At 37.3% G+C, this 26,448-nt stretch overlaps 1 protein-coding gene across 1 annotated transcript in view; it reads left to right on the top strand.

Annotated features, from left to right (window-relative positions):
- Positions 1 to 25,171, top strand: part of APPBP2 (amyloid beta precursor protein binding protein 2) — a 76,069-nt gene extending 50,898 nt beyond the window's left edge. The window contains exons 5-13 of the mRNA XM_049860792.1: positions 3,965 to 4,133; positions 9,654 to 9,743; positions 10,260 to 10,327; positions 10,431 to 10,536; positions 11,234 to 11,358; positions 13,961 to 14,046; positions 15,846 to 16,036; positions 16,950 to 17,115; positions 20,678 to 25,171. Coding sequence (XP_049716749.1) covers positions 3,965 to 4,133; positions 9,654 to 9,743; positions 10,260 to 10,327; positions 10,431 to 10,536; positions 11,234 to 11,358; positions 13,961 to 14,046; positions 15,846 to 16,036; positions 16,950 to 17,115; positions 20,678 to 20,931 — 1,255 coding nt within the window. The 3' untranslated portion in view covers positions 20,932 to 25,171. The remainder of the gene's footprint in view (positions 1 to 3,964; positions 4,134 to 9,653; positions 9,744 to 10,259; positions 10,328 to 10,430; positions 10,537 to 11,233; positions 11,359 to 13,960; positions 14,047 to 15,845; positions 16,037 to 16,949; positions 17,116 to 20,677) is intronic.
- Positions 25,172 to 26,448: the final 1,277 nt, after the last annotated feature.

The following is a 26,448-nucleotide window of genomic DNA, read 5'->3' as shown; positions in this document are numbered from 1 at the left end:
AGCTACTTTGATTATTGGCATCTTTGAAGCTCTCACATCCTGTCACCAGGCGGATAGAGCTGCTACTCAGTATGTGAGCCCAGGAGTCAAGTTTACTTTTCTTGCGTGGATTCAGCTCAGGTGTCCAGGTCATCAGTCACCTAGTGTGTGGTGCAGGCTCTCACCTACAGTCCTAGACAGGCAGGGCTATGTAGGAGTGATTGGAGCAGGCACAGGTACCTGGCTGCAGTAGGGAGTTATGTGCTGAGCAGGGTAAGGGGCTGATGGCTACCCCTGAGTGCCATAGTGGAACACGAGTCCCTGTTCCCGGGAGCACATAGGTGGGTTGGCTTTGCTTTTGGCTGTAAGGACTGGGAGGCACCACTTATTCTGGACCCCTGTCTTGGGTGGCTAGGTAGAGTGGGTGGAGCCACCAGTCCTCAGGCCCCTGGTGTGGGTAGTTGAGGACCCAGCTTACTGGGTAGGGCGATGTCAAATGTCACTCCCCCTTAGTTGTTGAATTGAAAATAGGCTTCAGATATGTACCCTGTTGTACTATGCTAATGAGGTCCTTTGCTGTTGAAATGGGCCCATACAGGTCTCAGCAGGGGTAAAAGGCATATCAAAGTCCGTGGACCCCTTAGCCTGTTCTGGCCCAGGGGGCATGGCTTCAGGGCTTTGGCAGGCAATTGCTGAAGCTGAACCAGGATGAGAGCAGAGCAGGGATGGAGCTGGTAAATGGGAGAGAAGTGTTTTCCCAGAAGGCCTTTTTTTTTTATCCCACATCGTAGGTTAGATGCTTTCACTTAACTTTCACAGATTCAGTGTCACTTCTCCCTGGTTCTGGAGGCTTGTGCAGACTCTCTGCCGATTGGTTTCTTCTGGTGTGGAAAATGAGTCCTGAGCGCTACTGCTTGCCTCAGCTCACGTGTGTTGGCCAATCCACTGCAGGGTGCTGGCCAGGTCAGGTCTGGCAAATCCTCGCTGCTTCTGAACTGTATCTCCTTCACCCTGGCACTCACTCTGACTCCTCAACTTTGTTTTTGATGTTCAGGGCTCCTAGATTGTCATGTATAATCAGTTCACTTGTTTTTTTTTTTTTTTTTTTTTGGGTCTTTGTTGTAAGAGGGACCACAGGAAGCATCTGACTACTCTACCAACTTGGCCCTGCCCCTCTATTTGATGTTTTTCTACCTACCCAAACACCCTTCTCACCATTGGAATGTAAGCACCTTATGGTCACAGACTTGTCATGTTCACACTTATATTTCTTTTTTTTTTTAATTAACTTTTATTAAGCTTCAAGTGAACGTTTACAAATCCAGTCAGTCTGTCACATATAAGTTTACATACATCTTACTCCGTACTCTCACTTGCTCTCCCCCTATTGAGTCAGCCCTTTCAGTCTCTCCTTTCGTGACAATTTTGCCAGCTTCCCTCTCTATCCTCCCATCCCCCCTCCAGACAAGAGCTGCCAACACACTCTCAAGTGTCCACCTGATATAATTAGCTCACTCTTCATCAGCATCTCTCTCCCACCCGCTGACCAGTCCCTTTCATGTCTGTTGAATTGTCTTCGGGGATGGTTCCTGTCCTGTGCCGACAGAAGGTCTGGGGAGCGTGGCCGCGGGGATTCCTCTAGTCTCAGTCAGACCATTAAGTATGGTCTTTTTATGAGAATTTGGGGTCTGCATCCCACTGATCTCCTGTTCCCTCAGGAGTTCTCTGTTGTGCTCCCTGTCAGGGCAGTCATCGATTGTGGCCGGGCACTAACTAGTTCTTCTGGTCTCAGGATGATGTAGGTCTCTGGTTCATGTGGCCCTTTCTGTCTCTTGGGCTCCTAGTTGTCGTGTGATCTTGGTGTTCTTGATTTTCCTTTGCCCCAGGTGGGTTGAGACCAATTGATGCATCTTAGATGGCCGCTTGTTAGGCTTTAAGACCCCAGACGCCACATTTCAAAGTGGGATGCAGAATGTTTTCATAATAGAATTATTTTGCCAATTGACATAGAAGTCCCCTCAAACCATTTTCCCCAGACCCCCGCCCCTGCTCCGCTGACCTTTGAAGCATTCATTTTATCCCGGAAACTTCTTTGCTTTTGGTCCAGTCCAATTGAGCTAACCTTCCATGTATTGAGTGTTGTCTTTCCCTTCACCCAAAGCAGTTCTTATCTACTGATTAATCAATAAAAAACCCTCTCCCTCCCTCCCTCCCTCCCCGCTTCGTAACCACAAAAGTATGTGTTCATCTCAGTTTTTACTATTTCTCAAGGTTTTATAATAGTGGTCTTATACAATATTTGTCCTTTTGCCTCTGACTCATTTCGCTCAGCATAATGCCTTCCAGGTTCCTCCATGTTATGAAATGTTCCACAGATTCGTCACTGTTCTTTATCGATGCGTAGTATTCCATTGTCACACTTATATTTCTTAAACCTAAAAAAATGACAGACATATAATAGGTGCTCAGTCAATACTTGACTATGAGAGTCTCTCAAAACTTCATCATCTGAATCGCCATATTTCTTTTTACTCTGATTTTTTCCTTTGATTTCAGTTCTGTTTTCTTATGTATGGTTTGTTTTCCCATTGAATCAGGTCATTGCAAACTACTACTTGGTCTCCACATCAGCAGTTTGTCAAGTCGTGTCTCCTGATTCTGTATTAGTACACTTATTTTAGCGTGAAAGCTATCTATACGGTAAAACATAATTTTTTTCACTTTTCTGGTTAAGAATAAATGCAGTCAACTCCATTCTAGAGTGGCCTGATAAATTATTACATTATTACAGCTTTAAATCTGGAAGTTGGTATTACGAAAGGTACTCCATTGAGAATTTTGGATTAACCTTAATGTATTATTTTCTTGATGGCTTTAGGCTTTTTTAAAAGCCGGCAACTATGGTATTAGAAGGATGCACACTGGCGTTGTATAGCATTCACCACCTTACTGAGTAGTCTTGCTTCATTTGAAGTTATTCTACTTGTTTTCCCTCACTGTACAAAGGGATGACAGAAATTAGAAGTTTATTTGACTTGCTCTCATTTTGGGTTATTAATCTAATATTTCTGGTATAGATAGAGAAAAATTAATTTCAAGTATCTGTTATTTTTGTACTCCTGAAGAGTGCTTCCTAACCTCTTCATACTTGGTTTTGTTTTAAATGGCTTTTAAACCTCTCAGGGCTGAGCATCTTTAGAAAATCATATTTGCCTGATATATAGACATAATGTTCTAGCCAACATTATAACAGATACATCCTGGATAGTATGTATCCAGTCCTAATAATATTCTCCTGTCTCACTTAGGTGGATGTACAATCTGTTGTTATCTAGAATCCACTCCAATCTAGAGCATTTTACTACTCTTGCATATGAGTATGATTGAACAATTACTTTGTGTAAAGAGCTCTGGATTTTTTATCATAGAGGATAAAAGTTACAAAAGAAGTAACTGAAATTACCCCTGTTTTCAGTGAACTTACCTTATTGGAAAGAGAAACAAAAATGAGCATTTATAAAGCAACATGAAATGAGCATAGCTAATCATGTATTGTACATATATACTAGAAAAAAAGAACGAAGATAACGGTGGATAACGGGATTTCATGTTGATTTTTGTGTTCTTTGTTGTTTTCCAAATTTTCTGTGAGAGTGTTAGTACTTTTGGATTTGGAACAAAAACTTTTTTTTTTTTTTTAAAGTAGCATGTGCTGCGTACACAAAGTATAGAAAGTCTTTAGAGAGGATACAGAATCAAAGTTGAGTGAAATTAATCTTAGGAAGCATTCTGCGAAGAGCGCTTACTTCCATATGGGCGTTAGACAGCACCAGGTTGTGTCAGGCAGTTGAGCTCCAGTGCTGCTTCATTTCTCGAGTCTAGTTTCTATCTCTCATTTGCGTGCTACATAGTGGTCTGTAAGAGATAACCAGGTTTACATGTTGGAAATATCAGAAATAGAAGAATGTTACTTGTGTTTTTACAGGTTGCTTCATGTACGAAATGGAAACTGCAAATACCATTTGGGTGAAGAAACATTTAAGTTAGCTCAGACGTTTATGGATAAACTGTCAACACATGGCCAGCGAGCAAACAAAGCTGCCCTGTATGGAGAACTGTGTGCACTTCTGTTTGCTAAAAGCCACTATGATGAGGTGAGTGTTTTGAAGTGCATTTCACTGTGGCCAGTAAAAATTTATAAAACAGAGGATAAGTAAAATAATCATTGCTTATTTGTCTTATAGATCTCATTTTCACATATGAGGTTTACTTAAAGTAGCACACGTTTGTAATTGAATATTTAACGTCAGGCAAAAATAGTATTCTGTGAGATGGACCTTGAGCATACATATATAAGACTTAGGACTGTTTTGTTTTTTTTGTTTTTGTTTTTTTTTTTTTGACCAAATGGATCTATACCTAAATTGTCTTGGTGGGCATGGTTTGTGAAATGAACTTTTATTAGATGCTTTTTATAAGATATGTAGCTCTAAGTGAACTCTCATAACTTGAAGTCATTCATTTCAATGGGAAGCTAAATTTTATTTATACCTTATTACATTGCTGCTTCCTTTGCTTTATGAAAAAGATAGCTTCATTCCTGGTTTTACGATTAAGTTAATGCTTTGGTGCCAATAAACACATAGTTGAGAAGAAATCTATGGGTATTTAGATTGCTTTATTTATGGTAGAATATCACAATTATTCCATGTTATCAGAAAGCTGTCACTGGCTTTCATATTTTTAAATTATTATCCCTATCTTGACTTTCTTGATTTTTGTTCCATCAGGATAAATGTATATATTTATATATTCCATATTTAAAGAAAAATTGCAGTAAGAAGTAAACCAGAAAATTCTAGAGTAATTGCGAGGTGATGTTTGTGCAAGGATCATTGTGCTTTTAGTATCAGTATAAGAATGCATCAAACCCACATACAGAAATATAAACCCCTTAACAGCATGTCTGCAGTTTCTGAGGAGAGCTTAAGATTATTTATAGTTGTTTTTTATGTTGAGTTCCCATGTATGCTGGATTAGTTCTACTGATGGATTGTTTTGCTGCCTCTTGTATGCACTGATTGTTCATTGCTTTTCAATTCAGATATACAACTTGGTCCCTTTGTATGATTTCCACATACCACAAACAAAGAACCCCATTCATAGAAGGCCTTTGTGTAGATCAGACTTTTCCTGAAAATGAGAGTGAGATTAAACATCTTAGTGTTGTGTACAATGTCAACTTGAATATTAGTTATAAACAAACAAAAACCTAGTTGCCATTTGAGTAGAATCTGACTCATGGTGACCCCATGTGTTACAGAGTGGAGCTGCTTTATAGGGTTTTCTTGGCTGTAATCTTTACCGAAACATATCACCAGGCCTTTCTTCCTTGGTGCTGCTGGATAGGTTCAAACCTCCACCCTTTTAGTAATCAATCACAATTTGTGCCACCCAGGGACCTTTGGATACCCATCTATCCTTTCGTATCTCTGCATAGAAACTTTCATCATTTCTTTTTATGCCGTCTCTGTTTCCACTTTTATCATTTCTGTTTATCCCATACTTTCCATGCTGCCTTATGGAACTCCACATACCTGTCTGTTACACAGAGCAGTTCATGTCTTGTCATTCTATATCCCCATATCCAGCTGCAGGCCCATCTTAATCTATCCGGACCTACTGAGGTGCTCAGCGGAACAAAAGTGTCTTGTTTAACAATTTCCATTTTCTGTAGTAAACAACTACAGTTTTAACTAGCGCTTATTTTCTTTCTGTGTTTGGACTTGATTAGGAGGTTTGTAAATCATTAACATGTTCAGTTGCTAGCTGAAAAGTTGTCTGTTCGAGCCCACCAAGAGACACCTCAAGAGAAAGGCCAGGGGATCTACTTTGGAATCTTATGGATCACCATTCTACTCCAACACACATGGAGTCTCCATGAGTGAAAATCAGCATGCTGACAATGGTTTAAGAGGGCAGTGGTAATTCAGTGGTAGAATTTTCACTTTCCATGTGGGAGACCCCGGTTTGATTCTCAGCTGGTGCACCTTGAGCACAGCCACTACCCGTCTGTCTTTGGAGGCCTGCATGTTGCTGTGGTTTCAGCATAGCTTCCAGACTAACACAGAGTACGAAGAAAAGCCTGGCAGTCTACTTCCAAACCATCAACCAGTGAAAACCCTGTGGATCACAGTGGTTCAATCCCGTTGTGCGTGGGGTCACCATGAGTCGAGGGCCAACCTGACGGCAGCGAACAACAGCAACAACACTGTGCCTCATTCATGATCTTTGCAGCTGTTATGATCAATTCATTCTCATACCAACTGAATGAAGGAGTTCAATTCCAGTGCATTTATTTCCACTTTGTTTCTAACTGCAGATACAGTACTTCTTTCTCTGATCCTAACCAGAGCTAGGTCAGATCTCACAAATTAAAAGGGCACAGTACTGCAGACTGCCAAGTCTGCTCAAGACCTCAGGTGCTAGCGGCAAGCTTAGGGGTACCCAGACCCCTCTCACTTTTGACCTGCTCTCTTCCACTAGTTTCTTGGGTTTGATAATTCACTAGAACAACTCACAGAATTCAGAAAAGTACTATACTTATTATTTGCTATGGAGTCAATTCCAACTCATGGCAACCCCATTTGTTACAGAGTAGAACTGCTCCGTGGAGTTTTCTTGGCTGTAATCTTTACAGAAACAGGCTGCCAGGACTTTTTCTCTGTGGTACCCCTGGATGGGTTTCAAATTGCCAACCTTGAGGTTCACAGTCAAGCACAAACTGTTTGCACCACCTGTTGTTGTTAGGTCCTTTCGAGTCAGTTTTGACTTAAAGCGACTCCACTCACAACACAACGAAACACTGACCGGTCCTGTGCCATCCTCACAATAACTTGCTATGTTTGAACCCATTGTTGGAGCCACTGCGTCAGTCCATCTCATTTTTTCTTCCTCATTTTTGCTGTCTACTTCAAGCATGATGTCTTTCTCCAAGGACTGGTCCCTCCTGATAACATGTCCAAAGTATGTGAGATGAAGTCTCGCCATCCTTGCTTCCAAGGAGCATTCTGGCTGTACTTCTTCCCAGACAGATTTGTTTGTTCTTCTAGCAGTACTTGGTGTATTCAGTATTCTTTGCCAACACCATAATTCAAAGACATCAGTTCTTCTTTGATCTTCCTTATTCATTGCCCAGCTTTCACATTTATATGAGGCAATTGAAAATACCATGCCTTCAGCCAGGTGCACCTTAGTCCTCTAAGTGACATCTTTGCTTTTGAACACTTTAAAGAGGTCTTTTGCCCAATGCTATGTGTCATTTGATTTCTTGAATACTGCTTCCATGGGTGTTGATTGTGGATCCAAGTAAGATGAAATCCTTGACAACTTCGATATTTTCTCCATTTATTATGATGTTGCTTATTGGTCCGATTGTGAGGATTTTTATTTTTGTTACACCACCAGGGACCTTCAAAAGCTCTGTACTTATGATTACAGTTTTATTATAGCAAAAGGATACAAATGAAGAGATGCGTATGGTGAGGTCTGGTAGGGTTCCCAACTCTGAGCTTCCATGTCTCCAAAAGAGAGCTGCTACTCTCCCTTGTGCATCAGTGTTTATCACCAACTCGGAAGCCATGGAGTTTCTGTATCCAGAGCTTTTATTGGGGTCTCATTATGTAGACATGATTGATTGAATCAAGTCCCACAGGGGTGAACTAAACCTCCATCCCCTAATCCCCAAGGGTGGTTAATATCAAACAGCTGATATCAGTGGGTCACCATGAGTCAGATTTTATTTTTGATATCGGTAGGTCTGGCCAGCCCCTTCTAAGAGTCACCTCATTAGCATAACCTGTTGATAGGTGTGGTCTGGAGCCCTCACCAAAGACTCTTCAGTCACTAGGGAACTTCCAAGGTTTTAGAGGTTATCTCTCAGCAACAAAGGACAAAAACCAGATTCTTTGGGTAAAGCTAATTGTAAACCCTGTAGCAACTCAGAGCAATGTAGGAATGCAGAATTTAGGTCTGGCTTGGAACAATAAAGTTTATTTCTTGCTCATGCTGCATCCCCATCTTGGGATGGCTATAGCTGTGCTTCATATTTGATCAAGACCCAAGGTGGTGGGGCAACCTTTATGAAACATTGCCAGCCCTAGAGCAGAGGCGAAACCATCATAAGGTAGTACCACCAGCTCTTAGCACTTTCTCCCAGAAATGGCACTGTTTCACTTCTGCTCATACTTTAATTGGCTGAAGGGAATTACATGGCCACCCTTTAATGTGGATGGAAAATATATCTTTCCCCAAGGAGGGGCAGTGAATATTTTAAAACAGTATTACAATCTACCACAGTTCTAAAGATTTTACTTTATTACTTGGAACAAAGTCAGCTTATTTAGCCTCTTACAATCACAAATCAAGTTTTTTACCTAAATCCAGATTGAATAAATCTTTTTTATTTCATTTTTGCACCAAATTTGAATAGCTAATCATTTTGTTGGAATGGGAGAGAAGGAAACCTGCAGAAGAAAAGAAGTGTTTATTGAGCACCTATTATATACTGGGTTCTTTTATAGAAGGGGAGACCTAGGGTCAGAGAGTGGCTTGTCTAACACTTAATTGTTAAGTGGTGGAATGTGATTTCAGTTCAAGGATGCATGACTTGAGAGTACATGCTTTTTCTGCATATCACATATTCCTAGCATGAAAATGTTCACTCTCTGTGATGCCAAACTAGTGAGTAGGTGCATGTCCCATGACCTTAAATGACTTCTTTTGTGCTTTTCTATGCAGATGCATTGTAGACCACCCTTGCTTAATATACCCTCCTTAGTTAACCCTTCCTAGTGACCCTTTGGGAGCTCTGGTGGTATAATGGTTAAGCGCCTGGCAGTTCAGTCCCACCAGCTGCTCTGTGGGAGAAAGCTTTGGCAGTCTGCTTCCATAAACATTACAGCCTTGGAAACCCTATGGGGCAGTTCTACTCTCTCCTGTAGGGTCGCTGTGAGTCAGAATCAACTTGATGACAATGAGTTTTTAGTGACCCTTCTGTTTTGTTTCTTTGCAGCAGTTATTAATATCCAAAACATTTCTCGTACATTCCCCCCACCCTCCCTTTCTTTAGTTAAGCACTGTAAGAGGAAAGAGATTTTCTGTTGTTCTCCCTACATACCTAGATGCTAGCATACTGCCTCACACTTAACCTCTGTGTACCTCAGTTTCCCGTAATAATCGTACATATCTCATAGGGTCATTGTGTCAGTTAAATGTGTTAATACACAAAGTGCTTAGAAGAAACGCCTGGCACAAAGCAGTCAACTAAGTGCCGCAGTAGGAGCCCTGGTGATACAAACAGTTAAGTGCTCAGCTGCAAACCGAAAGGAACAGTATATGCAAAGGCTTCTGGGCAAGAAAGAACATGCCTCTGATTTCCTGAATATATGTCACATATTCCCAAGGGCTGATTCAGACAAGCTATCAAGAGTTTTAAGAAATATAACTCAAGGAAGCAACCTCACAGAGAAAATTATAAATGTAAATATTTTGTGTGTTTTCTTATCCAAGTACTTGAAAGCTTGCAGGAAGAATTTGCAACAATTTCATTGAGTATTGTCACCTTCACAGTTCTGCCTCTTCTATATATATATATATATTTTTTTTTTTTTTAGGCGTACAAATGGTGCATTGAAGCAATGAAAGAAATCACAGCTGGCTTGCCAGTCAAAGTTGTGGTAGATGTTTTAAGACAAGCTTCTAAGGTAAATATAATATTAAATGAATTGTAGTCTTTATCAGGTTTTAAATTTCTTTTAATTAACCTATGATTTTACAAATTAGGTATTGCATATATAGGGTCGATACGAGTTGGAATCGACTCAATGGCAGTGGGTTTTTTTTTTATGCCATTGACTAACAGGGCTTATTTTTAAATATCTGTGTTTAGTTTTAGAAATATGGTTTCTCAAAACTGTCTCACACAGATTTTAGTTAATTTTCCTATACCCAGGAAACCTGTGAAACAACTCACTTTGTTAATTCTTTCAGCTCACAGAAGTATATATCAAAGTAGTATCTTGGAACTATTCTGGATCGTTTTCCTTATTCTTAAATCTTTACGGTGATCAGAATTCCTTTAGCCAAAGTTGTATGGCTTTCTTCTAAAGGATAGCCTGGTATTATATCTTTTAGTCATAGTATTACTGTCTCACAGTGTGACAGCTTTCTGCACTTAACCTAGCGGGCAATCCTTATTTGATTTTTCTCTTTATCTTTAGGCTTGTGTAGTAAAACGTGAATTTAAGAAGGCAGAACAGTTAATTAAACATGCAGTGTATTTGGCACGGTAGGTGACTCTTAATAAAAATATTATTTCAAATGGTCTCTTTCTACTTTATGTCCTAATAGTTTTTTTTTTTTTTTTGGTGTGTGTGTTTTTTTTTAAATAGGGATCATTTTGGATCCAAACACCCAAAATATTCTGATACGCTGTTAGATTATGGGTTCTACCTACTCAATGTAGATAATATATGTCAGTCTGTTGCGATTTATCAGGTATGTTAAAGGTTATACTTTTTTTCTTTCAATCTACCTAAATTGACTTCCTGACCTGTATATGGTTGTAATGTATAAATCACTCTCTGCAAATAACTTTCTAAGTGTCTTTTATATATGAGACACCATTCTTAGTAACTAAGTAATGGCTAGAAAGTTTAAAAATTAATGTTTTAGTAATAAAAGAGAGTTATGAGTAAAAGAGTTATTGGATTGTAGCCTCATATTTAGCAGTAATTTTTCCATTTTATATTTGCTTGTCTTTGTAGTTAATTTAGAGGTTGCCATTATGGCTGCTTTTGTAACAGCAAAGAGGGCTGATAGCAATCAATTCAGGCCTTAACTCAGTCATTCTCAAGTAGATGATGAACTATGCCATTGCCCTTGACAAGGTATTCTTGATTTTGCAGTCCATTTCTGAAGAAGGACATAGAGAAAAACATTGTGGTGGTTCCTAAGACATGAATGATTTTTGTTTTTAAGCCATTGCCTTTAAGGCAGACTTGGTCTTCAGAAAATCAGGCCTTATGGTTGACTTTCATCTTCTATTGTTATTTAAATACAGCAGGACTTTGTTGTTTCAAAACTTAGGAGATTATATATATAGAATATATATATATAAATTATTAGAGTGTTTAACTGTGTGGCATTTTCTAAAGATTTACAATATTAGCAGATATTTTCATGATTATTTCAGGCAGCCCTTGACATTCGGCAGTCAGTGTTTGGTGGCAAAAATATCCATGTAGCAACGGCTCATGAAGACTTGGCTTATTCTTCTTATGTTCACCAGTATAGTTCTGGGAAATTTGACAATGCACTGTAAGTTACACATTCCTTTTTAGTGAAGGATTAAGTGTTGTTGAGTTTTTTTTTGTCCCCTAGTACAATAATACTTAATGTACTTTATGGATTAAATTTGTCTTTCTGGAACTTCAGTAGGATGCCTAGAATGTTCTTCAAATCATTTAAAATCATACCAGTTCATAAGCTATTCATTTAGACTTTATCTCTTTAATATTGAGACTTCTGTGTCTCTGTGTAGATTATAACTTATCTTTTGAGTGATTCCTTTAATTTTACTTTGAGTAATATAATAGCCTCTGGCTACAGACTCTACCTGAAAACCTCTTGTTCAAAACACATAGAAATGCAGAATAAAATGTAACAGTCATCTTCTTAAATGCATAGCTGAGCTTGTAAGAGAGAGGGGCAGTCCCAAAAGGGCAATAATGGACAGTAAAATCCAAAGGGGTAGGCATGAACTATGGTTCATGTTTTGGGGTGGTGAGAAAGCTTAGAGGTTCTGTAATCTTGGTTGAATAACAATCCTGGGTTTAGGAAACGAGAGTTTTAGCCCACAGAAGACTGAATTAGAATTAAAACAAGACCAAGGCTACACCCTCAGGGAAGAAACACATTTGCCCACCAGGAAAGGCATGATAGGAAACACCCACCTCAGGTTGAGCTCACATTTAAAAAAGAAAGGGAGCCTCACAGGGGAATTTGTAACTACAAACCTGTACCACACTTGAGTTTGGCGATCATTTGGGCTGCAGGTCTCTTGAAATGCCTTTTAGAAGAATATGTAAAACTCTTGGAAATAATTAACCCTCAACTCAAACCATACGGAATTCCCAAAGATATAGCTGTACCTAAGATGAACTCAAAATGAAAAATTATAAACCAAGAAAACATTTCCACTATGAGTGAGAGTCAGCACACATAGTGAATAGGAATAGAACCCTACAAATTTCAGTTAACAGAACTTTTTTGGTTGTTAATATAAATAGTCTTACATGATTAGATATAAAATGGGTTTTGCCTATTAGCAAAACAAAATTTTATTGAAACATAGCCCTGCTCATTCGTTCATGTATTGTCTATGGCTCCTTTCCAGTACAACAGCAGAATTGATTAGTTGTCACACTGTATGGCCAACAAAAACTACAATATTTACTCTTAGGCTCTTTAGAGAAAAAATTTCCCATCTCTGCTACAAAAGAAGGAATTAGTAATATTTTGGAGGGGGGAAAAAAACAAAAAAGGCAGATTTAAAAATTTAAATAACTGATACACACTACAACATGGATGAACCTTGAAAATATTATGCTTCGTGGAAGAAGCCAGTCACAAAGGAATACATGATGTATGATTCATATGAAATATGCAGAATAGGCAAATCTGTGGAGATGGAAATTAAGTTGGCAGTTGCCTAGGACCAGGGGCTAGAAGGAAATGAGTGATTTCTAATGGGCACAGTGTTTCTTTTTGGGATGATAAAAATGTTCTAAAATTGATTGTAGAGATTGGTGCACAATGCTGTACATACTAAGAACTACTGAACTGTATACTTTAAAATGGCGAGTTTTATGATATGTGAATTATGTCTTAGAGTTGTTTTTAAAATCTAAAACAGAATAGGTAGAAATAGAAAGTAGCCTTTGAAATTAAAAACTCGGTGGACAAGTTAAACAGCAAATTAAGCACAACCAAAGAAAGAACTAGTGAATTGGAAAACAGATCTGAGTAAGGAGAAGTAAGGAGGCTTGTAGATATTTGAAAGTTACTGGCAGATGAAATAGACAAATAACATCTGTTTGGGGGGATGGACCATAAATAAATAATGAAACATGGCAGCTGAGAATACATGCTGTGAAGAAGGGTAAAGTAGGGTAAGAGTTTAGAGTGAAGGTAGATTTTTAAGGACTTTTGTGTAGACTAGTCTGGAAAGGTATGTTCAGGGAGAATTGAATCCTGTGGGTATTCAGAGGAAGACCATTCCAGAGAGAGGGTAAAACCAGTTCAAGGGTTCTGAGGGGACAACTGCTAGGCCAGTATTGCTGGGGAGGAAAAAGGAGTTGCTCTCAGGATGGTAGGAGATGAGGTCAGAGAAATAGCAGAATGAGAGACCATGTTGAGCTGCCTTATAGTCTGTAATGAAGACTTCAGATTTTATTCTGAGGGAAATGAGAAGCCATTGGCATTATAGAATCTGATTTAGGTTTTAAAAGGATAACTCTGTCCTAATAATGATAGGCTATAGATGAAATAAAGGCAGTTGGGGGCTATCGAAATAATCCAGGTGAGAATCCAGAGAGGATTGGTAATTTGGATGTATTTTTAAGCCACAGTTGACAGGATTTGCTGATGGTTTGAGTGAGATAGGTGACTAGAGGCCTGACTAACAGGAAGAATGTAGCTGCCCTTTTTCTTTCCTCTAGGGGTAAGGTATCACACAATGTCTCTCCAGTTCCACCTTGACAAAAGATCAGTCTACAGTAGATTGGTAACAAAACCAAATCTTTACCACAGATAGTTTTAGAAGAACTTCCTATCAGTATTATACAGTGTGATTTTTTTAAATGCTTAAAATCATTTGTAACTAAAAAGAACTGCCAGAATATATCTATCTGTATTGCAGATTTCATGCAGAAAGAGCTATTGGTATCATTACCCACATCCTACCTGAAGATCATCTTCTTTTGGCTTCTTCAAAGAGGGTGAAAGGTACCCTTTTTCATCTAGTCTCCGATGTTTTTAATACCGGTGATACATGGTATAAAATGAGGGTATTTGTGTATTTCCTCTGATGGTAGTAGCATAGGTTGATAATCTAGAATTTCTTTCCTTTGTCTCTCCTCTCATTCATTTCTTTCATGGGGGGTGTGGAGTAATAACATAAGTGATCTCACAGTAACATGGATAACAAACTGAAGGTGGGTTTTTCGTATAACTTCAGCTTTATAGTGGAGAATTTTTCACTGAGTTTCACATCAGGTTACCCTTGGTGTTGCAAAGCTCTTGCAAAATACTGCTTTCTTTCTTTTCTTATTTTAACTTTCCTTGAATTATTACCAAGGCCCTGTCATTTGAGGCTTTTTTTTTTGGCCAACATGAATGGGTCACTCTTAAAATAATTACCCGCTTGTGGGATATGTTTTACCTTAATTCTGGAGCTGTTTTTTTATTTCCTTCTCTAGGTTTGCATTTGTAAAGTTATATGAATAATTCATGATTAATGTCAAAAATTAAAAGTTAGAAAATAAAAAATTAAGCCACCTGAAATTCCACCAATCTAGAATCAGCATATTGGAGAATATCCTTTTGAACTTTTCTGTCTTCAAATAGATAATAAAATGAATGATTGTTTTGTTTTATAATCTCCTTTTCTCACTTAATATATCATGAACATTTTACCTTCCAATACATGTAGATATATACCCATTTTTCAGATGTATCGAATTTCACCCCTGTTAGTGGAAGTTTATATTGTTTTCAACATTTTGTTCTTTCAAAAAAAGCTAAATCTCTTTTACCTACCTTTGTGCACATGCATGTACAGTTTTCCTAGAAATAGAATAACCTGGAAAAAGATTATATATACTTTTAAGGCTTTAGACGGAATTCAGACCCTGAATGTGACTTTGAAATTGAAGTGTCTTCTTGCCTCATTTGGTTGATCAAGTGAGTGGGAGGAATCCAGTTCTTTTAGTTGTGTTTGGTTAAAAGTTATATTTTACACAATGGTTTCAAAAATTTTGGCAGTGCTTAGTTACTCCTTGACAGTTTTATAACTTGTAAAATTTTGCCTTTTCCTGCTTCCTTCTACCCAGACCCAGTGCTCTTCTAAATTTACTTAAAAAAAAAAAATTCTTATCAGCAAAAGTATAGCAGTCTGGTAAAATAGAAACCAGTTCTGAAAAGTAATAAGCTGTTTAAGGAGTCCTGGTGGTGCAGTGGTCAAGCGCTTGGCTGTTAACCAAAGGGTCGGCAGTTCAAACCCAGCAGCCACTCCACAAGAGAAAGATGTGGCAGGCTGTTTCTCTGAAGATTTCCAGCCTTGGGAACCCTATGGGGCAGTTCTGTTCTGTCCTGCTGGGTTGCTGAGTTGGAGTCAGCTCGACTGCAGTGGGTTTGGTTTTTTGATTAATAAACTGTATAGCTTTTTTAAAATTTTGAATTCCTTATACTGTGCAAAATAGGGATCCCTGGTGGCGCAGTGTTTAAGAACTATGGCTGCTGACAAAAAAGTTGGCAGTTCAAATCTACCAGCTGCTCGTTGGAAACCCTCTGGGGCAGTTCTACTCCGTCCTGTAGGGTCACTGTGAGTTGACAGCAGTGAGTTTTATGGGCATAAAATAGAATGACCCCAAAAGTGTATTTTTTTGGTTAAACTGGAACACTTTGATCTTGACCAGTTTTAAACCATAATTCATACTTTATAGAATGTAATTTTATTATGTTTGGAGTAGCTTTTGGTAGATAGGATTTTACAGTACACTAATGTTATTGCTTTCTTTATTCAGCACTTATTTTAGAAGAGATTGCCATTGACTGTCATAATAAGGAAACTGAACAGAGGCTGCTTCAAGAAGCTCATGATTTGCACCTGTCTTCACTCCAACTAGCTAAAAAAGCTTTTGGGGAATTTAATGTACAGACTGCAAAACACTATGGAAACCTTGGAAGACTTTACCAGTCAATGAGAAAATTTAAGGTGGAAACATCTTTTACTACATTTTTCTCTATTAATAAAGTATATATTCATTATTAATGAATATAAAGTATATATTCATTATACTTATTCTTTAATCATTATTCTTATTTCAAAAGAGAGCTGTGAAAACAGCAAGTATATAAAATAACACATTCAAAATATAAATAAAATTAGGGCCATGAAAAAAATAAGACACAAATATGTCAAACCATAAAGGCTAGTACAGTTGAATACAGTTGAAGCTAAGTGTCAGACATTGCTCTTAGCTACATTAAATATGTACAACATTCAGCAGAATGCCTAAGACAAGGTAGGTTTGCAGTTTTGCTGGTGTTACTAATTATAGAAATAAAAATTACTTAATTTAGTTCCCTTTTAGAATTTCGAGTTATAAATTCTTAATGTTGTCCATTTTAGGATTGCAGTAAAGAAAGGATGAGAGTCACTGCCCAAGACAATTCAGTTTTACCTGAAAAATCAACCTGCATATTCCTCAACTAGCCTGAGTTTAGTTTGTTGGAACAAAAACTGTCAAAAATTCTAAAAAATAAAACATACTTCTATATAAATTAACCCATTATGACACAGAGTTTCTTAGTAAGATTCAATTATATTATGGAATGTGTTATCTAAAAGAGATCATTTTCATTTTAGAGTGTTTTAATGTTGATTTCTTCCAACAATTGTTTGTTACTGGAACAAGTTTTCTTTTGTCATCAACTTACCTGCACAGTTTCCAAAATCCAGTAATGCTTCCCCTAGGTGTCTTTGGAATAATATAAATATAGTCTCTGATTTTGACATTAAGATGTCATTTAAGATGTCTTTGATGTTTGTAAGAATCTTGTTCATTGGGTGAGAATTGTTGAAAATGAGTGTAATCTAACGATTAATAGGGCTTATTGTGTTTCAGGAAGCTGAAGAAATGCACATCAAAGCAATTCAGATTAAAGAGCAACTTCTTGGTCAAGAGGATTATGAAGTAGCCCTTTCAGTGGGACATCTGGCTTCTTTGTATAATTATGACATGAATCAATATGAAAATGCTGAGAAACTTTATTTGCGATCGATAGCAATTGGTATGTTACCTTTAAATTTTCTTGCGTCAACTGATTAGCTATCAACATGTTGACTTACCTTAAAAATGTTGTATAAGGGAAATGTTATTACTAAGACTGAAATTTGTTTAGAGCTGCTAAGTGTAGGAACCACCCAAAAGTCATCTGAAACCAGCAATGAGAAATCTGAAAGGGAAATTAGGGAAACAGTTCTATTTATAATAGCATCTGAGAGAATGAAACACCTAGAAATAAATCTAACCAGAGACATGAGTGACTTATACAGTGAAAACTATAAAACACTGCTGAAGGGAATTAAAGATAACTTAAATAAATGGAAAGATGTTCCATGTTCATGGATTGGAAGACTTAATATTGTTAAGATGTCAGTGCTTTCCAAGACAATTTGTAGATTAAATGCAATCCTGATCAAAATCCCAACAGCCTTCTTTACAGAAATTGAAAAGCCAATCCTCAACTTCATATAGAAGGACAAAAAGCCCCAAATAGTAAAACAATGTTGAAAGAGAACAAAGTAGGAGGACTCACCCTTCCTGATTTTAAAACATACTGTACAGCTGTAGTAATCAAAACAGCATGGTACTGATACAATAGACACATAGACCAATGGCAGAGAATTGAGAGTCCAGAAATAAACCCACACATCTATGGTCAACTGATTTTTAACAAGGGTGATAAGTCCATTTGATGGAGAAAAAGAGCCTCTTCAGTAAATGGTGCTGGGAAAATTGGATTTCAACATGCAGAAAAACAAAACAGGATCCCTGCAGCACACCATGCACAAAAGGAAATTCAAAATGGATTAAGGACCTAAATGTGCAAACTAAAGCCATAAAATTCTTGGAAGAACAAGCAGGGGCAACACTTTCAGGCCTAGCTTTCAACAACAGATTATCTAATATAATAACAAAAGTACAAACAGCAAAAGATAAATAAATAGGATGTCATAAAAGTTAAAAAAAAAAAAATTTGTTCATCAAAAGGCTTTACCAAAAAAGTTAAAAGACAGCCTGCCAACTGTGAGAGAGTATCTTCAGAAGCCATATATCCAACAAGAATCGAATAACCAAAATATATATAAAACTTCATTAACTTAACAGAAAGACAATCATAAAATGGGCAAAGGACTTGAATAGATATTTCACCAGGGGACATTCAAATGGCCACCAAACACATGAAAAGATGCCCAGCATCATTAGCCATCAGAGAGATGCATATCTAAACCACAATGAGATGCCATTTCACTCCCACTAGGATGGCTAAGATTTAAAAGTAAATAAATAACAAACGTTTGTGAGGATGTAGGAAATTGGAACCCGTATCCACTGCTGATGAGAATGCAAAATGGTACAGACCTTGTGGAAAACAGTGTGAGGGTTTCTCGGAAAACTAAAAAGAGAACTACCATGTGACCTATCAGTTCCACTCCTAGTTTTATACCCAAAAGGCCTGAAGGAAGAGACTCTCAAAAAGAGACTTGTACAGCCATGTTTATTGCAGCAGTATTCACACTAGCCGAAAGGTGGAGACAATGTAAATGCTCATCAACAGATGAATGGGTAAACAAAAGGCAGTACATACATACAATGGAATGTTATTCAGCCAGTAGGGGAATGAGGTCTTGGTACAGGCTACAGTATGGATGGAGCTTGAAGACATGCTGAGCAAAATAAGCCAATCATAAAATGACAAATACTGTATGATCTCACTTACATAAAAAGACAAGAAAAGGCAAATGTATAGAGACCAAATTTTATTAGTGGTAACCAGGGATGGAGGGAGGGGGCAAAGGGAGTCTAACACGGTGATGGAAAAATCACATTGACTAAGGATAGGGTTGCAGAGATGATTATTGTAATTGCTGTCAGTAAGTTCTGTACCTGTTAAAAGTTGAATTGGCAAAAGTTGTGTGATAGATACATTTACAATGACAGAAAAAAAAAAGTAGCTGCTGAGGCTGCTTAAGTACATCCAAACATTTCATGCAGTTCAGTTCCTTGGTTTGGAGGTTTAGGGCCGTGGTTTCATGGAACAGCCCAGTTAATAATGTGTTTAGTGCTTCTGTTCTACCTTCTAGTTTGTTGTATAGTGTTAGGGGTCTTAAAAGCTCGCAAGCAGCCACCCAAGGCAGAACAACTGGTCTCTTCACCTGGAGCAACAGAGGAAGGAGAGTCAGGAATAAGAGGAGGATATGGAATGTGTGGCCAGTGGCCTCCATGAACAACTTTGCATGAAACCAGAAGAACTGGATAGTGCCTGGCTACCATTACTGAACATTTTGATCAAAGATTCCATAGAAGAATCCTGATGAAAAGGGGGAAAATGCAGAACAGAATTTCAAATTCTCATTGACTCTAGACTTTCTGAAGCCATGGAGCGTGGGTGAACCTCTAGAACTATTGCCCTGAGGTAATCTTTAAACTGAAAATAACCCCTGGAGTCATCTTAAAACTGGACAGTTTAGCTTAACTAGTCTCTCTTAAGAACTATCTATAGGGATCAAATTGACAACAGCAACTCAAAAGATTAAATAGGAACCGTAGGGGACAGCGAGTTTTTGTTAATGAGGGAAGAACAACTCAGTAAGGGAGGATGAGAATGGTTGCATAACTTGAAGAATGTAATCAGTGTCACTAAATTATACATGTAGAAACTGTTGAACTGGTGGTATATGTTTTGCTGCAGGAGCAGAGTGGCAGCACCTCCAACAGTAGAACAAATACATATGCACAAGGTTATTCATTAAAGCATTACTTATAATTGCAAAATATTATAAATAAATGAACATACGTAGAAGAATGGGTTAATGACCTATGGTACATCCACTCAGTGGAGTATTACACACCTGTAAATAAAGGAATGGAGTATTACACACCTGTAAAAATACAGAATGATTTACAAGATACACTGTTAAGTTAAAATAAGCAAAGTACAAATGAATATCTATAGTGTGCTACCTTTTGTGTAAGAAGGAAGAGAAAATAGAAAAATATTCATATATCTGCTCATTTTTGCAAAAAGATACACAGAAAGGATATACCAGAAACTGGTGATAGGGGTTAGGTGGGAACTCAGTACAAGAAATTAGGGAAAATCTTTTTGTATAGAACCATATTAATATTTTACCTACTCAAAAAAAAAAAACAATGGGGAGGACTCAAAATATAAACAAATGAACCTAAGTGTATTTCAAATGAATAACATAACCACACTGAAGGGATGGGGAGAAATAACCCAATTAACTTTGAACACAACATTTGACAAAGGTAACTGTAAACAAAATATTGAACTCTGGTTGGCAGGTTTAAGTCCCTTCAAACCCTGAAATTTTGTAATCCTAGTGAGGCCATCTGCTTTCAACAAGAGAAATCTTTTAAAAGTTGCAAAAATAACTCATGGTGGAAGGGACTGAGGAGAGGAGCACTGATTTAAGAAATTACATATACTCCTTTCAAGGGAACAAAACCAAGCCACCCTACTTAAAGAATTGAACTTGTGTTTATCTTATAGAAACTACTTGTTATTTCTTTATCTGAGCTTTTTTTTTTTTTTTTCCCCACAGGGAAAAAACTTTTCGGTGAAGGCTACAGTGGACTAGAGTATGATTACCGAGGTCTCATTAAACTTTACAACTCCATTGGAAATTACGAGAAAGTGTTTGAATATCACAATGTTCTGTCTAACTGGAACCGGTTGCGAGATCGGCAATATTCGGTGACCGATGCTCTTGAAGATGTCAACACCAGCCCCCAGTCCACTGAAGAAGTGGTGCAGTCCTTCCTGATTTCTCAGAATGTTGAGGGACCGAGCTGCTGAGGGAGGACCTCAGTTAACCAATTTAACTTTTCCCAGATTCCAGGGAATTCATACTGTGAAATCAAAACCATGTTTTTTGGGGCTGGAATTTGCATTGAAACACTGGTCCAGTCCATTGAAGACCCTATTTGGGTGATCCCTATCTTGCAGAGTGTCTGTAGGAATAAGCATTTATTCAGTTATATTCAGCATGTACCGCATGTATAAGTAGTCTGGCCCATATTTTCAACCTAGCAGAACAAACAACAGAAAAAAAAAATTTTTTTTTCTTTTTTAAAATAATTCATTTTGCAGAAAGCCTGAACGAAAAAAGAACCCCTAAATAAAACTATTTAAGAGTTTAAAAGAGTTGCATTCTTATTATGTAAGGATGATTTTAACAACTTTTTAACATATAATTCTTCCATGTGGAGGTATTCAATACTGTATTGTAAAGAAATTTTATAGGGAAAATCTTTATATGCAGTATAGAAAAGTTAATACAAATACAAAATATGAGGGACATCCTGACTTACGTTTGGCCACCTTACCCAGAGAAGTGGACACAACCACTTACAGAGGTGTGAGGTATAAGACAGGGGAAAGGATGTCAGATTCATCTGAACTGGACCAGTGTTGATCAGTAAGTAAGATCTGATAGGCCAGCAGTTTTAACTTTTCTTTTTTGGTACAATGCAAGATGCTCTGATAGCGTTTACTAACAGGACCAGGAGGATCTAAAAAGGACCAGCCTAATGTAGAAGGCGATTGTTTGGACCAGAGGCTTTAGATTATTATTTTAGCCCCTGCATATGCTTTTTACAGTAGAGTGATTTCATTTAGGTGTATAATGAGAAATCATAATGCAAAGATTATATTCATGTAATAGATACCAAACTAGGGGAATTTGGCAATTTTAATGGCATATCTTTAGTCAAGGTACACAGATGGCAATGCCATGAACAAGTCTATAAATATCTGCTGCAGTCACTCCTGTCATTTTAAACATTACCTTAATAATCAATGCGGTTAACAAGTATATTGGCTAAGAGTCTTAAAATAACTTATGCCCATGGATGGAGATTTTAGGTTCCTATACAGTTTGTGGGGATTAATGAAAAAATGAATGCCCAAAAAATACACTAAGTATCTTAAAAATCCTTCATTTTTATGGTATATAATAGTACCACTCAGTCAGTTTAGTTGAAATCAAGGAGTCAAATGGAACGATTCCCTAATGATATATCTATTCCACTAACTTGTCTTTATGTTTATTGGGTTTTGATTTTATTTTTTTTTTAACCAGTCAGATTATTTAATGTTGAGATAATATTCAAATTTGAGAAGTTGTGATATGTAGCAATCTAAGAAACAAAAAGGTTTTTTTGCTGTTACCTCAATTCTTATTTTAGTGGCTCATTTTGTGCCTCTATAGTTAAGAATCTGAGTTTCCCCCCCTATTTTCAGGGGTTCATGACTTGGCTGTTAGAGATGTTGCTCCTGGCTAAAGCTTGGAGTAGTTGGGTGGGTGAATGTGTGTTGAATTTTGGTTTTCTTTTAATTTGCACGTTGGGTGGGAGGAGAAAAAAATCTAAACTGTATACAGAAAAATTAATTGGCGATTTCAAATAAATTTGATTTTAAGTATTTTTGAACTATCCTAATACAACCTTGTTTAAAACTGTTTTGCAACCTTGTTAGTTTTGAGCCCATTCTTTCAAGTCCCCAGGAAGAAATTGATTGGGAGATATACCTAAGCAGATGAAGCAAGCAAGCCCAGACCCTAAGATTATAGCTATGTGAAGTAGAAACCTGGATTTATTCTTTAAATTGAATTATTTTCTTTTTAAAGTTTGGAAAGAATAAATTGGCACACCTGCAGTTTGTGAAGCTGGCCCCCTCCCGGTTATTGCAATCTGATGCCAAGAGGCACCTCTGTATTAATTACCAAATAGTCTGAGTGACCAAGGACTAACATTTTTAAGTTACTCAGCTCTATCCTCATGGGCCTATATATCTGATACCTCCAAAGATATTTTCAGGATAGGCTTTGTATACTTTTGTTGGTTATTTAGAGTCCTGTGGTATGTTTGTGGTATAGGAATGTCATGGTAAATTGTTTTTCAATAAATATTTTGAAACTTCTGTTTCCATATGCAGTTTTTTGTTGTTGTTTTTAATCTTTTTTTTTTGGTATGTATAGCACTTCTTAGGATAAAATCAAGCAAATGACTTACTGCCTCATCCTTCCTCATTCAGTCTGAACTCAGCTTAGCTCATACTCAGTGATAAAGCAACAAGGTATTTTGAAGCCTAGGATCACAGGGTGGCAATGTCAGATGACAGCCAGTTTTTGTTTTGGTATCATCATTGTTGACAGTTTCTCCTCATCAGCACTACTTTAATGTACTTTTCTGTAAATTCATGTATCTTGATTTAATGCAGCTCTCTAGTTTGAGAAAGGAGATTGCCAGTTTCTATTACTGATATGACTTAATATGCTGTTATTTCTGCTTCTGATGAAAAATAATATCCTAATAATTTTAAATATGGGATTTACCTTCTTAGTGGGGATGCTTGGGATAATTTAGATGTATGGGGATTTAAAAAAATCTCAAAAGAATGAAATTTACCTCACAATAACCAATAGCTTGCACAGACAGAGTTCTATGTAAGGAAACCCAGACCAAACTTGAAGATTTTTCTGGAGGTTCAGCAAAATAATATTAAATCTGGAAAGTTTGGTTTCATTCTTCCCCGGTTTTCATTCTTTTCTCCTACTCTGTTGTTTTCCTAAAGTTTGGTGCTACTCAAGCCACGTGCATTGTGGAGCCCTTTTAACACTTGCATATGCCACACAGTGGTCAGTCACTCCTGCAGTTTAATGGAACCATTTGGGTTTTTTAGACCATAATCTTACGGGACCCCAAAGCTGTGCCCAAAGCATTATGACTCTTATTACCATCAAATCTCTGTCTCTGCTTGGTTACAAATGAACTCACTCTAGCTTTGTAGTGATCCCTGCTCAGGTATGCTTTCATTTATGAAAATGAGGGATTTGTCAAAGACCTGTTAGGAAGAGTTCATAATTTTGTAAAAATTAACTACATAGGCTGCAGTCTTACAAATGCTGAGGGTGCCATTTGGCTGTTCCTAGTAGTGCAAACGGAATGTTGGACAGTAAACACATGCCTAAAACATGATTGAAGCTTTTGGCCAAAACTAAAAATTGAAAGAATGATTTGCTGAGAAGCAAGTATTATACCCTGACACTCAGCTTTTATGTTTCTCCCAGGATTTGTAGCTTGCTGCTTCCAAGCTGTTCTTTTTCTGGATGGGAAAGTTACTACTGGAAAGGTGCTTATTTATAAGTACAATTTTTTTTTTTTTTTTTCTTAAAAAATTAATGCACATTTCACCTCTTGGCTTTGGAGGACCTCAGCTCCTGCCAGGAAATTTTCTTTTTTTTTTTTTTTTAATTAACCTGACATCTGGATTAATCTCCAGTTTAAACACTAGTAGTGCATTTGTCCCCAAATCTCAGGAATGTTTTAGGCAGAAAACTTGTTTTACCCTGTTGATAAACTGAAGGAGTGTGCTTTACGATTTATTAAATAATACTGTTCTTTAATTGCAATCCTAGGTATCTGTAGCATGAGTGGCCTTAGTGAGTTCGTTGAAGTGCACATTTTTTTCAGAAGTAAACTTTAAGATTAAAAATAAATATACTCTCTCTATATAGATATCTAGAAAACTTGCTTTGTGGTGCACAAGTGTTGGATCACTAAATAACTTGAGGTACCATTTGTGTAACATTCATCTGTGTATATTCCTTTTATGGGAAGATATGTTGCCATGGTAACTAAAAGTTTTTAATTTAGTTACACTTTTATGATGTGAATGAATGCTACATTTTATTAAATATTACCAGGTCAGTACTATTTTTATATTTTATTAAGTAACAGGGGATTTTAATTTAATAGGCTCAAAATAAAAAGCCAAGTCTTAATGGAACAGTTAAAAACAAATCAGTAACAATTCTTTACAAGAAAATCTCCACTAATAGTGCCACAGTAATTTCTATAGAAATTAAGGTCATTAATAGACTTTTGAAAAGAGTTCTTTATTGTGTCAGAATGACCTTTCATACTGTTCTTCTCACTGACTTGTAGTGCCCACCATTATTTGTAACCATTAAAACATATTAAGTATGTTTGTAACCAGCATTGTGATATATTCTGTACTTGTATTGCTAAAAATGAATTACTGATCTAATAAATACAGTGTTCCTGCATTTATAGTCTGTTTTCAATTTAGTTGTGATTACTTTGGGTTGGGGCTAGGGGTTATTTAAACTTTGCAGACTCTCTTTATTACAGTGTGAGAGAAACTGTTGGAACTAGCTTTCAAAAGTTCTGTTCAAGAAAAGTTAAAAGACATGGCGGAAGAGCTGTATGGTAACACCATTGGGAGATGGTGCTCATAAAAATAGTTTGGTAGAGACAAAGCACAGCATTAATTCAAGGACAATTTTTAGTCTTGACCTCATTCTTTTTCCTAGCTATGTAACTCTAAAAGGCTGAAGATAAGAGCTCTGCTGGGAATAGTGGAGAACACTAAATGTGGCTTACAGTTCCAGCTCTGTCTCTGAACCATAGGCATTTCAGATGTTGTTTTCAGGTGCCGGTCGAGTCAGTTCCAACTTACAGCCGACCATATGGTACAACAGAACAAAACACTGTCCAGTCCTGTGCCATCCTCACAATCGTAAATAAGCCTCTTTGTGTTTCATTTTCTCATATGAATGATGGGGTCAAATTAGATCTTTAAAAAATTTCAGCATAAGCACCATAAATCCTTTTTTGTTTGTTTTATTTCAACAAACTTATTTTCTCACAGTTTAGGAGGCTGGAAGTCTGAATTCAGGGCGCGGGCTCTAGGGGAAGGCTTTTTCTCCCTGTCAGCTCTGGGGGAATGTCCTTGTTTCTTGGTTCCTTGCCAACCTTGTGTGGTGTGGCATCTGTCTTCCCCCCGTCTCGGCTTCCTTTGTTTCATTGTGCTTTAGGAGAAAATTGCAGCATAGGTCTTAATAAGCAATCAAAATAGAAATGAAGCCTAATATTTAAAAGATTATAAGGTAAATTAATCAACATTTTAGACAAAATTCTGCCTTCACTTGAAATAGCACTAGATTATCACCTGCTACCTTCAACACTAAATTTCTTGATTTTTCTTTCTACGTCTCCATGACTTTGAATGTTTCCTCCTCTTTGTGGAATGCCATTTCCTGAGTAAAGTCTTACTCATCTGTCAAGTCCAAAGGTCAAGGGAAGCCTTGCCTAAAGCTTGAGTTGCCACTTCTTGGTACTTAGCAGCACTTTATTCAAAGTTTTATTAGTTACCGTATGATCATAAAACAGACTATTTCCAGCTTGTAAACTTAGCCAATTTGTTCATTTATTTAACAAACTTACCACAGAGTTTACCCTGTGATGAAATACCATTCTAAGTGTATTAGCAAACCACACCCAGTGACTT

Source organism: Elephas maximus, chromosome 19 (genome assembly GCF_024166365.1).
Source record: "Elephas maximus indicus isolate mEleMax1 chromosome 19, mEleMax1 primary haplotype, whole genome shotgun sequence".
Taxonomy (NCBI): Eukaryota; Metazoa; Chordata; class Mammalia; order Proboscidea; family Elephantidae; genus Elephas; species Elephas maximus.
This window is presented reverse-complemented; position numbering and strand designations above follow the sequence as displayed.